The sequence below is a fragment of the Ammodytes marinus genome, assembly GCF_949987685.1.
Source record: "Ammodytes marinus genome assembly, chromosome: 17".
Taxonomy (NCBI): Eukaryota; Metazoa; Chordata; class Actinopteri; order Uranoscopiformes; family Ammodytidae; genus Ammodytes; species Ammodytes marinus.
This window is the reverse complement of record NC_137221.1, coordinates 24,851,472-24,865,793: the sequence shown is the minus strand read 5'-3', so window position 1 is coordinate 24,865,793 and position 14,322 is coordinate 24,851,472. Positions and strand designations below refer to the sequence as shown.

At 40.4% G+C, this 14,322-nt stretch overlaps 1 protein-coding gene across 1 annotated transcript in view; it reads right to left on the bottom strand.

Moving 5' to 3' along the window:
• The window catches only part of LOC307264496 (retinoic acid receptor beta-like), a gene marked incomplete at both ends in the record, with an annotated part of 118,757 nt that overhangs the window by 59,243 nt on the left and 45,192 nt on the right, over positions 1-14,322 (bottom strand). Inside the window, one exon of the mRNA XM_080045907.1 lies at positions 1,848-1,996. Coding sequence (XP_079902033.1) covers positions 1,848-1,996 — 149 coding nt within the window. The remainder of the gene's footprint in view (positions 1-1,847; positions 1,997-14,322) is intronic.

Here is a 14,322-nt window from a genome sequence, read left to right as displayed (position 1 = left end):
AGTGCACTCAGCAGCCTGTTAACTGACTTATTATTATACTACATGCCGCTACTGCAACACAACAAGAAGAAAAAAGAAAACTAAGAGCTGATAAGGCCTTTTACCCCTAAATCCTACGGTATGACATGACGTTCAGTAGTGTGATAGGGAAGAGAGATCCTTCAGTGTAGTTGTGAAAGCTTAAAAACCAAGAACTGTTCACTGACGCGAGCTAGCTTGCCAAGCGCCGATCCTCTTAAGGCCAGGACACACCGGTCCGACTACCGACCGTCGCCCGACAATGGAGTCTGCGGATTCAGGCAGCTCCAGTCTGCCCGTCGCGGCCCAAAAAGTGCCAAGAACACACCGAGCCGACTACTGACTCTCCGTACGCTCTGCGCTTGCGCGGGACGTAATGTCTCCATAACAGCAGGCGGCGCTAATCTGTATTGTGGATTAAAAATATACGGAAGCCGGAAATTATGGGACAGCCGGTTGGAATAATTTTTGTCAGCAACAGCAAACAGCGACGGTCTATCCTCTACCATATGATAAGTTGTTCGATTATCGGGCCGGTATGTCCTGGCCTTTAGCCTGCGTTCCAATACCCATACTTCCATGCTATTGAGCATGCCAGAAAAAGATTTAGGATGTCCCAATACATGGACGTCAATTGTAGTATGCTGAAAATACATAAATGCCCCACTAACTCCAATAGCATTTTGCAGTATTCGTCTTTATTTCTCAACACAATGGAAAAAAAATCTTGCTCATCTGATTTTGTTTCTCTCCCGTGGCCCTAAAACTTTTCTGTACTTTAGTATGTAGTGTAGTAAAAAGACAGAGTATGTGATTTGGAACACAGGGTGAGTGTCTTCTGCAGGTGTGTGTGTCCAACAATTCCCCCCAAGACGCCCGTCTGCTGCTCATTATCCAACAGTCCATGTGCACCTGTGTGATGTCACATCCTGGCGCTAAGGTGTTGGGAAGTGTAGTCACTAACATAACACTCATAAGCATAGCTACAGCATGTCAACAATCAGCTCTAGTAAACAAAAGGAACACAAACAGGAAAGGACCCTAAACGTGCTTGGAACACTTATCCTACTAAAATATTGTTTAAAATATCTTTAAGCATGTTGGGTCCTTTGAGAATTGGCATTTGAGAGGTAGGTGACATCATGTCTTAAAGGAATAATTTAGCCGTGTAACATCCCAATCCCAGCTCAAGGCCCACTTCAATGCTTTTTCCAAAGCTACCAATGGTCTGATGATAATTGTTTAATAGTGTTGAAAGCTACGGAATAAAGCTAGGAGGTGGATAAGCTGAGATCTGTTGTGTTGTCAAACCTCCACACAGAGCGGGCTTTTTAAAAATCCACGGCACCCCAGGTTTCAAAAGAAGAGGCTACTAGGGCCACGAAGAGTAGTAATTAAACCTTTTGAATGAGACTCCTGGGTCTTTCAGGGTGGTCAACTTGTGTTTATACTTGCAGTCTGTTTTTTGATGTTCTGAACCAGGAAATACAGCAGTTCCACATGTAGTATTCATGATGGGTTGAATCTTATAATAATAATAATAATAATAATAATAATAATAATAATAATAATAATAATAATAATAATAATAATAATAATAATAATAATAATAATAATAATAATAATAATAATAATAATAATAATAATAATAATAATAATAATAATACATTTAATTCATATAGCACTTTTCTCGCACTTCAAGCGCTTTACATAGGAGCACAACAGTAAACAAACAAAAGGAAAATGTAGAGGTGATGGGGCTTGGGTTGGTGGGTGATTTAGGGGTAGGCAGAGGAGAAGAGATGGGTCTGTTCACTTTATGCCCTTACCTTGCAGCCTTCACAAGCACTGACACCATAGTGGTACCCAGAGGACTTGTCCGCGCAGACGAAGCAGGGCTTGTAGACTCTGGGAGGGGGTGGCGGGGACGGCGGGCTGGGGACCAGCTCCTCAGAACTGGTGCTCTGTGTTTCAATGGCTGAAGGGAAATGCAAACAAGACAAGAGAAGAAAGATGAACAGGCTTGTTATCGAATGACTGAATGATACATTGAGACATTTTGAAACTAGAAAAAGGACAATCCAACCAAGAATCAAGGCCTGATTTTAAACTGCCTGGCAACGATTGTTATAGGCCCAGACACTGTCACTTAGTTCACTCTTTACTTCACAGGAGAATGCACAAACATTTAATCAAACACCAGTTTTCTGGAATGACCCTGGTTTATTTAAGTGAGTATGGTTTGGTTCTGGTAGGTTGACTTGGCTTGTGAGAAGTTGTGACTGATCCGAAGGTGCTCCCTGCTTTGTTCTGGTTCAAGCAGAGTCTGATTTAACGTGATCCAAAATAGCCTGATATGAGCAGTCTAACGAACTTAACAAGTGTTGTTGTTGTTAAAGAGGGCTTGTTTCTATCTTTAGGTTGAAGTCTGACTTTTAGCACGTCTTGAAAAGTCACCTGTGTTCTAACCAGCACTGTGAAGCTCACTAGATCTAGGTCTCCAATCTCTGAGGGGCGGAGTCTGGCTCCGGCTGTTAGTGGAAGGCAGCCCCTGATAACTTGTTTGCGTCAACATGGATCAACGCACAAGCTTGTGAGATATATGGCTGGTCTCAAGAGGCTAGATTGACGACCACATGAACCGATCGTGCAACCCCTTTTCCACCACTGCACGTTGACACATTTATTAAAAAAGCGATCCAGGCATGTTGCAGAAATCTTACTACCTCAAAAAGAGTAAAATTTATGATTATATCACATTTCGCAGTATGGGGCCTGTAAGTACATGTAGCATTGTTTACCAACAGGTAAGATTCGACCTCGTTGACCAGAAAGAAGAAGACCTTGAAGTGAAAACTTACCAGACTTTGAATCTATGCAGACACCAAACCACTGCCCACACGTACACAACCTATCTGCATAGAAAAAATGGAGTCTAAAACAGTCTCCACAGCATCTCTGCTGATCAGATTACTTTCTTCCGTCCTTCATTCAAGTAAACTCAATTACCAACAGTAAGAAGGGGACAAGCCCTCGTAATTACTGGACCTTGGTCCTTGCATGGAATTCCCTGACGGTTTAATCTAATCTTCTGCTATATTCTACATACTTTTTTGCGCATGTCCAATTTGCTGCTTCTTCGCATACTGCAACTTCAGTGGCTCTAAAGGAAGACTCACTGTAAGTCTGTGAGGCAAGTACACAGGCCTGTATTTGAGGATAGATGATACCTCGGTAGTAATGACAAAATAATGATGAGAAAGAAAGATGTGCCCCAAGGTTAATTAGAATGAGGATGATTTATAAATATCGATTCCCAATCTCTTCTTGGTTTTGAGGAGCGGTTTGGGCAGCAAGGAGATGTTTTTCTTATGAAATGGTGACAGCATCAGCTGCTTAAAAGTTCTGCAGAATCTCTAAGTAGCATAGCGCATAAAGCTGACATAATGGTGCTGCGTTAGGATTTAGAAATGTTTTCGCTGATCTGAATTTGAAGTGGTTCATCTGAGTGTAAACAACTCTAGTAGGGGAAGTCAGCAGCAATGCTTTTTCTCTCTCTCCATCCTTTAAACAACTGCAGTGCAGAACTGGTTTCATGGATGAGGACAGACAGACAGACGGACATTCGTTTGAATTGAAGTCAGGTCATCTCATTGCTCCAAATGGTTCCCTCTGTTGCTTGGCAGAGAGCCGTCACAAGCAGCTTGCACATAAAGCAGATGTATGGTGAGACAGCCATACTGGAGCTAAGCCATGGTCTGACACACAGCCATCTGATGGGGGAGTAAAGGGGGAATACACGCAGTTACATTCTCTGGATCTTTGCACTTATGGTCATAACAGGGCTATAGAGTACCAAATAGTACTCTTTAAAAAAACCTTTAAAGGTGAAGTGATTTATTTATGTTAAGTGTTAAATTGCTCTTCATTCATACAGTGATCACTTATATAGTGTGCGCGTTTCATAAAGCCGATCTCTCAGTCACCCGCTCTGCATGTAATCGTCAAATAAACTTTTCGGGGATCCCGATCCCGAAACTGATAACCAATCAGAAGAGAGAACGCTACAAACCGGCACCCGTCTCACTGGCGGTGCACGTGCAGAGCGACAGATGGGTGAATGTTTATGCGCCTACAATGGCGGAGCAGGTAAAAATCCTTCCCAATGTCTGTTTGATGGTTTTTATCATGTTTTATTACTTATCTGAGATGATGCTAGATAACTCGCTGCTTGAAGACCGCAGTGCATTAATGTGGTGACGTAGGGACGAGGGAGGGGACTGCTAACTGCAGTCACTGACAGGAAGTTAGCTAAACTGGCCATTCCGCTTACTGCACCTTTAAGGAAAATAAATATTTTTTCTATCACATTGTTTTATTATAACCAAAGGCCTTATTCAGACAAAGCTCTCATCCACAGTTCATATCATTTCCTTCATACCTTTCCCCATTGTTTGCCAGATCACAAATCTAATTGTTATGCTTTTTGCTTTTCCCAGGCTACATGTAATTCAGGTTCGGCCCTGTTCCAGATAACATGGAGAGGAGGTTTTTAAAAGAAATGTCAGTAGATTGAGTATCTGGAACAGCTTGGAATCTTAGTTTGAACCAGAAAGAATACAAAAACAACCTAACGTTTTATTTGCCCTCCATGAGCTTGTATGAGAAATTAAGACAATCCAATTTAACATTAAGGGGGATTTACACGGGATTCACACGGGATTCACATTTGTTTGCACAGCACTTTTGGCACTTTTATTGAAGCGCTCTCCTCCATCACCGTATTTTGGTGTCATCTAGTGGTGAAAGTTCTAGATGTCAACGCTCCCTTGCTAATAATCCCTCACGTTCAGATCATCTACAGAAGACTATCAGCTATAGTTATTAAAAATGGCCTCATCCACCACTGCCTCAAGTCTTTCCACATATCAAGTGATGAGTTGCAGTTGCTTCGATAAAAGAGGTTGTTTATTTTACCCATAAGCCCCCCCCCCCCCCCCCCCAACAGAGAAAGCACACAGTCATATCACAGATCGCCCTGTATCAAACGTGTAATAAGGGAAAGAGGGTGTTCGCCAAGAGATGACTATACGAGGATGTATGACTACTGGAGCACAGAAACAATGTACATTAGCTGTTCCCCAGGTGGCGCGGCACACTTTAACATACATCTAGAGGAAAGAATTCTCTTTTGCTACTGATATGCCTTTGGAAGCATTTGTGACGGCTGGGTAGTCCCACACTGAAGGACAGGCAGCGCCAACAATTCAGCCATTCGCTGCCTATTTGAAACTCATGGCTGCGTCTGGGAGGCAGTGTGACCACCTGCAGACAGATGGGACGCATAAAACCTGGGATTCATTACACCCCTCGGAGTGTGTGTGTGTGTGTGTGTGCACGTGTGTACGTGTGTGCTGTGCTTGTGTGGGTGTGTGTGTGCATGTGATTGTGTGTGTGTGTGTGTGTGTGTGTGTGTGTGTGTGTGTGTGTGTGTGTGTGTGTGTGTGTGTGTGTGTGTGCGTGTGTGTGTGTGTGTGCGTGTACACGTGTGTGCTTGTGTGTGTGTGTGTGTGTGTGTGTATGTTCAATGGTTATACCTGTATTATTGGTGGTGGGTGTATGGGCCCTATCAGATGCAGGGGGGAGCCTTTTTTTCCATTTGCTGCGTGATTAAACTTTGAGTTGACTTCCCCCACATGTTAACATACAACAGAGAGCTCCATTAGAGGAATAAAGGTTGGTGACAGACAGGCGCGCGGACCCGCCAGTCTGGCTTATAAGAGAGCAGGCAGAGAGCAATGTGTGTGTGTGTGTGTGTCTGCCGCCGCGGCCGCTCAACCCCTTAGCCCCTGGCTGAACCTGCCGCTCTGGGGGTCAAACAGGGAAAGCACACACGCCCTGCTGGAGGCTGCCGGCAGAATGAGGGGAAAAGACCAGAGAAAAAACAACTCCTCTGACACACACACACACACACACACACACACACACACACACACACACACACACACACACACACACACACACACACACACACACATACACACACACATACATAGTGCCGATACACAGGGCTCTCATGAGGGATCAGTGTCAGTACGAGGGATGAGCTTAAAAGAGAACACGCAGCTGATGTAAGAATATGTGAACTTAAAAACTAAAATAAAAGCTTTTGCTCTTAAAGCCTCACTTGGTCTGGTACGACCAACAGCTAATGTTAGGAAACAATGGCAGTTCCCTGCCGTGATGACTCTTCTTGGGCTACAATGAGTTGTTTTATTAACATTTCCGCTATCCCGAAGTGTAACGTGTTGCCACAGTTGTCACTGATATTTACAACCTATCTGTCTGCTCGTGTTACTGCAATGATCGACTTCTCTGTAGTGACGTTGAAAAATCCCCATGTCTTAGTGATTAACTTCTTGTATAGAATGTAATTATTACCAACTTTAAGACCTGCCAAAACTCGGAAAATAAGTCCCTACTAAATAACTAACAAAAATAAATTGTGAGCATCCACGTGAAAAAAAGAGTGAGAGGTTATTTTTGTGTGTGAATCCATACTGCAAATGTTTACACACAAATACATTTTATCAGCACAGAGCTGTTTGTAATTAAAAGATTCTTTCAATGATAAAAAAAAAATCTAATACAAGTTTTGTTGTGTGCAAAAATACAATTCTGTACCCCAAAATTTGAGACACAAATGTAATGCCATAGAAAAACAAAAAAACGGTTATAACTGGTCAATTCTCTATATATGTGCTTTTGGCAGCAAAAACCTACACAGGATGCACCACAGTCAGCTTTAAAAAACAATAATCCAGAACAACTGACAACAGGTTCAGCCCCAAAATGAGCAGTGTGAGGCAGGATGGGAGGTTAATGTTAGAGATAATCTGGCGGTAGCTGCAGCGTCATTTATCTACTCACTGCCCTTTCTGCGTCCTTATATCCATTTCCCTGGATCGCTGTGACATGTAAAACGCTCCCCACATGCTCCACACCAACCAACAGATGGCAAAGAACCCCAAGCAAAGTCTGTCGCTGCACACAGGCAATTTAACACAATGGTGGCGCATGCACTCTGAATGAGGGACAAAGCTGCTGTGGATAACCGAAGGAAAAAGGTGCACGTAAAAAAGGATCATTTAGATTGACATAAAAATTGAAAGCAAGAAGCATCATGGCTGCGTTCCAATCCCCATACTTCCATACTATTTAGTATGCCAGAAAAAGATTTAGGATGTCCCAACACATGCATGTCAATTGTAGGATGCTGAAAATACATAAATGCCCAACTAACTCCAACAGCATTTTGGAGTGTTCGACTTTATTCTTGACATTTCTCGACATAATGAAAAAAAAACTTCCTTATCTGATTTTTTTTTTCTCTCTTGTGGCCCCAAAACTCTTCTGTACTTCAGTATGTAGTGTAGTAGAAATAAAAAGTATGTGATATGGAACGTAGGGTATATCACATTCACAGTGATTGTATTAAGGCAAGACCCTGGGGAAAAGGGTCGTACTGTATTTTTAACCTATGGATATTGTCATGAAACATCGCCAGTACTGACCATTAAAACAATTATTTTTTGTGTTACAATTTTTGTCTGAAAATGTGAATTGGCAATATATAGCCAATTATGTCTACATTTGCATTTCTTAAAAAAAAATTAATAAATTCATATTTTATTCATACTAGTATGAAAGAAGACTTGTTATTGAATCAAAATAGACAAAATAAATCTCAAAATGTACCAGTCAGTGATGAAAAAAACAATGCCTGCTGTGTCTCACCTTAATCTGAAATGAAATAAAAATTTGACTGCCCAACGCATAATTTACAGCGACTGAATTCAACCTGACAAATTATAACACATTACGCAAAAAGGGACAAGGAGAGAAAAAGAGGAATAGAGAGAGAGAGGGGGGGGGGGGGTAGAGAAAGAGAGGCATTTCCTGGCGAATCAGTGTGTTTGGTTTGTGTTAGTGAGAAGGCTGTGGTTGATTTGGGTGGGGTGGAGCATGGCCTGGGAGGATTACAGGAATATTACTCCCAGTATAGGTGGATGAAGACCTCTCAGCTGATGCTACCTCCAGTCTGGTATAACTATTCTTTTCCTCCATCTTTTTTTCTCTGCAGGAGCGCTTAGCCAGCGCATAGCTCACATACATACAGTACATACAGCAAGGCCCAGCCAGAGGAAATGGTCAAAGTTCACCCAAAGTACACCACATTAGAAACAGCTTTTGGTCCGCTCTTCAATGCGTTTTACGGAGAGAGGGAAATTTAAAAGAGCTTTAAGACACTTTGGGAATATTCTGCATCCATCATATGTTGACTATAAATGAAAGGTCCAACATATAAACGTTCTATAATCATTCTTAGCAGTATTCTGAAGGTTATTAAAGAAGGATTTGTTCATGTTATTTTTTTAAATTTATCAACTGAAAAAAAGATTGTATCCAAAATATGTCTTTAGAAACTTTGTTAAAATGTACACATCATTTGGGACGCTCCGGTGGCGTAGTGGATAGAGCGCGTACCATATTGGCTCCGGCCTTCGTTGCAGTGGTCGCGGCTTCAAATCCGACCTGTGGACCTTTACTGCAGGTCTTCCACCTCTCTCTCTGTCTCCCCATTTCAACTCTGTACTATCTAATAAAAAGCTTGAAAATGCCAAAAAATTATCTTTAAAAAAAAAAATATTATTGTGTTAGAATGTGGTAGTGCAGGAAGCCATCACTTATAGTAAGTAGCTGATGGCCTTTTGGTTGTATTCCTCTACTTTTAGATGTGTTCCTTTGAAATTTAATATCTTTAAAAAAAAAAATTACACATCATTAGTTAGAAATTGCACAAAGTTGCACATTTACTCATTCAAACATTTCTGCAAAAATTGTAATACAAGTAAGAATTGTTTTATTGTTAAATAATCCACTGGTAAAGCTTCATTATGATATCTATAAGTACAAATAAATGAGCTAACATACACACTTACAAAAGACAATAACATTGGAGGAAGAGACTGGACTGTCACTGGACTTGATGTCTGGTGGGGTAATGCAAGAGCAGAGGTGAGGATCTGTTTTTCATCAGGCCTTTTCACAATCTATTCTACATTGTGTGTGTGTGTTGTGTTTGGGTTTAGGGGGATTCCCAGGACGTCATGTGATCAAACCCTTCCCCACATAAAAAACCCTCTTAAACCCCTCTGTGACCTCCCCGTCACCCCAGGGTCAAACTATACACACTGATGTTAAGCAGCAGCAGCCCAACACAACAGGTGCATGCCATTTCAAATCTTTCATTCAAAAACGGAGCGAAAAACTTAAAAAACGCGGCCATAAAAGCAGATGACGGGGGGGGGGGGGGGGGGGGGGGGGAGAGAAGCTCGAGTAGGGAGGGAGCGCGGGCAGAAAGATATACGGTGGATGAAATGCGAGAGGTTTTCTTGTTAATCCGCAGGAATTCCAGGCCTTTTAAAGATGGTTTCATTCTTGCGCTGCCAGCACTGCAACGGACTGTGGTGTTTAAAAAAACAGGCAAACAAAGGGGGAAATCCTACGCAGGCAGCTATGACAGCGTTTCAGCTCAGAGACACCTTGACTTAAATACACAACTGGGAGGTTTATTCAGGCACAGAAATCATATCATATATTAGAGGTTCTTAACATTTTCTAAATCATTTATTAAATGTGTTTTATTTATGCTTTTGTAGGCTGATATTTTTCACATTATATTATCATTGATTGACAATAATCTAGCTGGTATTAGCTGGTATTTATATATAAAAAATATATATAACAATCCCTGTATTTGAGTGTTTGTACAGATGTTCGAGACTGTAGCCGTTAAGGCATCTGAAGAATGCTTTGCCAACAGTCCCACTGCTTCCCCTTGGTTAAAGACTTAGGTTGTCATGTTGATAATCAATGCAGGAATACGCTGGTTTGAAGTAGTGACTTCAGGCAATTAGTCACAGGCAAACTCAGGGAAACACAATGTCATAATAAAAAGAAAAGAAAGAAAAATATATATTTTCAAATGCACTGCATCGTATGATTCATATATTCAAAGTCATTTTCTAAAATGTATTTAATTGTTGGGAAAAGAAAGATGAAAACAATTTGTAGTTATGGACCTATATGTCAATATCCAAATGAATGAATGAACAATTCTTAAATAATCCCATGTGTGTTCTATAATAAAAGAGAACGTGTGCATGCTTTTATCTTTGGAGGGCCTGACTCTGTCCATACTAAGCCCTCACTAAGACATATGAAGTGGAACACTTGGGTCCACTTGTCACGTCTTTATACTGGCTGTCTCTGTGTCACAGATCTTTAACTGTTGCTTTACACAGCGCTGAATGCTTTACAGCCAAAACACTGTTGACAGTCTCCAGTATCCACTCTATTCTCACCACATATCTGGTACAATCTCCCACTAACGCTGCTACTCTGTCCTTTAAATCAAGGCTAGAACACCTCTGTTTGCCTGCCTTGGATCACACAATAAGATATAACGTAAGTATACAACAGAATATAAATATCACCTAAATGGGTCAGAAAAATAAAAAGCAGCGGTAAGCAGATATAATACTTTTTCAGTGCATTATACAATAGAATTCATCAGTGGAGGGTGCTGTTTAAGAAGATAATAAGTGGCAAGACATTCGAAGTAAATGTTAAAATCATATAATTTGATAAAATATTCATAGGAGGTTAGAACTATTGAAAAATACTATAAGTTAAAGGCCTACTTCATCGGTTGGAATATGAAGGTGTATTGAACTCGGAGATCCTATTTAGTACAAATGTGCAAAAAAAATAATAATCGGATCATCTTAGCCTGAGAAAAGGCAGAAAGAGTGTTTTATTGTCTCACTGTCTAACCCTACAGTTTCCTTCTTGTGACATAACAGCAAGGGTTAGGATTAACAGGACAGCTGGGCCAAGGGAAGACTGAGGGAAGAAAAACCTCATTCATTATATTATAATAGTTATTTTATAATGATAGAACGCTGGTTCCGTATGGGTGAAGTATTCCTTTAATAAAAACTTCAAAATGCCTTTATTCCTACCTGCATACAACTACAGACATAAATCACATTATTTTCAAGTGTTACCTCCTCATTGAATCTGATGATTTTATTCATATTTTAGACTATTCACTTTTATTATATTTTAACCTATTTTGTTATTTTATTTATTTATTTACTTTTTTATTTATATAAATATACATCTTTTCAGATATCTTTTTTCTTTTCTTTAAATCTTGTCCTTATGTCTTTTATTTATTATGTAAAGCACTTTGAATTTTCCTTTGCTGTTGAAGGGCGCTGTAAAAAAATGTACTACTTTCTTTTATTACAAGGGTGGAAAATAAATTGTGAAGGTTCTACAACCAGATTAGAAAAAAATTGCTCCCGGAGTTACAGCTGTGTTGGGGGGCAATGGTGCCTGCAGCGTACACAGTTAGATATCTATTTAAAAAGGGCCAGTATGGACACATATACACAGTATCAGTGGTAGCCCTGGTGGGACCCTAACATTGTCCTAATCATGTCTATTAAACATGCCTGGCATCAGAGAGCTCCCCCCCACCCCTTTCATTCCACTGTTGTACAAGGCTTTTTATTTCTCCCCCGTCCGCCTTTCATTTCACACGCCCACTAAATTAGCTCGCTGTGCAAGCTGTGCTAATGGCCTTTCATGTCCGTATCACAGAGCGCTTCAGCCTTGAAGACAAAAAGGGCCCCAATTATCCCATAACACCGGTCAGCTGCCATGCTAAAACATGTCACCTCTACTGTATAGTCCTCTCAAGCCAACAGTATAGCTGCCACGCTAGTTCAGAGAAGATCATATCTGCCCTTATTTGTCTGATAGCTTTTGGATTTGTTATGATGCAATGCAATGATTTGATACTTAATTTGTTTCCCAATATACATGCTGTGTGTGTGTGTGTGTGTGTGTAGGAGCGTGTTGGCCGCAGAGCAAAGCCCATTTCATCTGAGCCAAGAAGCGCCTTGATCACTCTGAAATGAACAAGCTAATCTGGAAAAAAGAACTGCATTAATGCTGGTGGACTGTCGGCGGCTAATTAACACCCAGGAGGTTTCTATTATCATGAACAAATAAATGAAGTAAAAAAACATTTCAATGAGCCAATAGGAGAGAGGCTTGCTCCAAATCAAAGTCTTATTCAAACAGGAGAAGGGCAGAGGGGTCCTGACAGACAGCCCCTAAAGGCCAACCATCAATGAGCCCATTCATCGTGAGAAATCAACATTTTCTTTTTTTCCTTTATCGCTTCATAAGGCCACCTTAAAAGGTTAATATACATGTGTAAAAAACACCTTAGTGTGCTGCTTACGTTACATACACCACTGGAAAAAATTAAGGGACCAGTCCGGATTTTTCTTCAATCTATTTTAATCAAATAGTAAAACGAGAGACACGTAACATTTGGAGTGGTCTCTTCATTTTTTCCAGAGCTGTATATGATGTTTTATGAGAATTCACTTTATATTAAGCTGGTTGGCCAATGTATCCTCAGATATAAAGGCTTACATTTCAGAGTCAGTGATTCTGGAGAACCCTTGTTGTATAAAATCACTTTTTGTTATAAATCAGTTAATATCTGCTCACGATCCGCGCTACCTGTCCGTACTGTGGATGCGCAGAAGAAGAAAAATCCAAGTGTTAATACACAGCCTAGGCTCTGTGAACTGGCATGTAAATAAAGGTTATGTACACAAACAAGGCCCATAGCTAGCAACATGCCCTTTTTTTTAGCGCAGACACCAAGTACGGACAGGGAGCAGATTGTGAGGAGACATTCGCTGATTTTGACAAAAAGTGATTATGACAATAAGCTTTTTCCAGAATCACTGACTCCACCTTTAATAAAGAGCATGTAGGTAAAGAGTTGTTTTTTTTTCAAGCAGCCCCTGGGGGTTTGCTAATACTCACATAACATCCTACGAATGTAAATGTACACATGGTTATTGATCGATCATTTTACGGGCGTAGTTGTGGTCAATAGATTTAATTTAGTTTTATTTCTGTCTGTCTGCCAGTGCTTCAATCCTGCTAGTCTCCCCAAGGCAACATGTTGACCTCTATGTTACTGCCCCAAAAAAAGCATTATAAGCATTGAAGGCCTTGGTCTTGGCCTCAGTATTCTGTTCATACTAATTGTATGCCACTCTACCAATATAATTTTTCATAAGGAGTAAAAGAAAAATGAATTTGATCTTTGAAAGACCACAATCCAGCAGTAAATGTTATACTATTCTCCATTGTGCTAATACATTTATCACTCTGTTTAAACCATTTAATTCAAGGCTCTTTTTTAAACTGTTGCCTTTTAAGCATTCAATGAATCTTTAAGTTATATTGAAGTTTTTAAGTGATAGAGGCCATCTTTTCTTGTTTTGCCAGGAACAGGAACTATCCTGGGTAAGGCCTTGTCAAAAAAAGCCTCTGTAAGAAATAACTTTCTAATCAATTCATATATATTTTTTTTTAAATAAAAAAATACCTGCAAGTTTAACATAGGATAACCATTATGTCAGAAAATACTTTTTAGCGTCTGGCTCAATAGCTGGCATGATTACATGTTTGATAAATTGGCGAACAGATTTTTTTTTTTAAAGCATTGCCAGCAATTTGTTAATTCATCATTTAAAACGTTTTTTTAAGTTAAGATTCAATGATCCCAGCTTCCTCTCTCTGTATCCATACCAACGTAAATGAAATAGATTTAGGTTTTGAACAGTCTTTTATATTTTTTTTTAATTTTCTGACCTTTTAGAGACAAAAAAAAAACACCAAGAAAGAAAATTATCCTCTGACAACTTAGTAAGAGAACATCATTTTAGTTTGCTCCTATGACCTCTTTGATGTTGCCTTTCAGAGCGGAGCAGCTCGGGTTAAAGGTATGGGCTTGCTGTCATTTTAACCACTTTCCCTGCTCTGATACGGGGCCCTCCTCTGACTGACTGAGTGCCTTTGAGCAGACAAACAAACACTAGGTAGAGGAATGACAGCTGGGGGGAGGGGGGAGGGGGGTAGCTCATTATCAGATGAGGATAAATCAAGGAGCAGCGGCAAGGAGACATGGCAAACACAAACCCTGACAAGAGCTGCACGTTAGTGGGAGAAAGTAAACCTGAAGAGGAACAGACACGTTCTATCATACATATAGTAAATACCAGCTAATAACACTGGGAAAAAAACCTTAAGGGCATGCAGTTGTTAGAATGCATTTTGTCTCTTAAGGCGAGACACCAA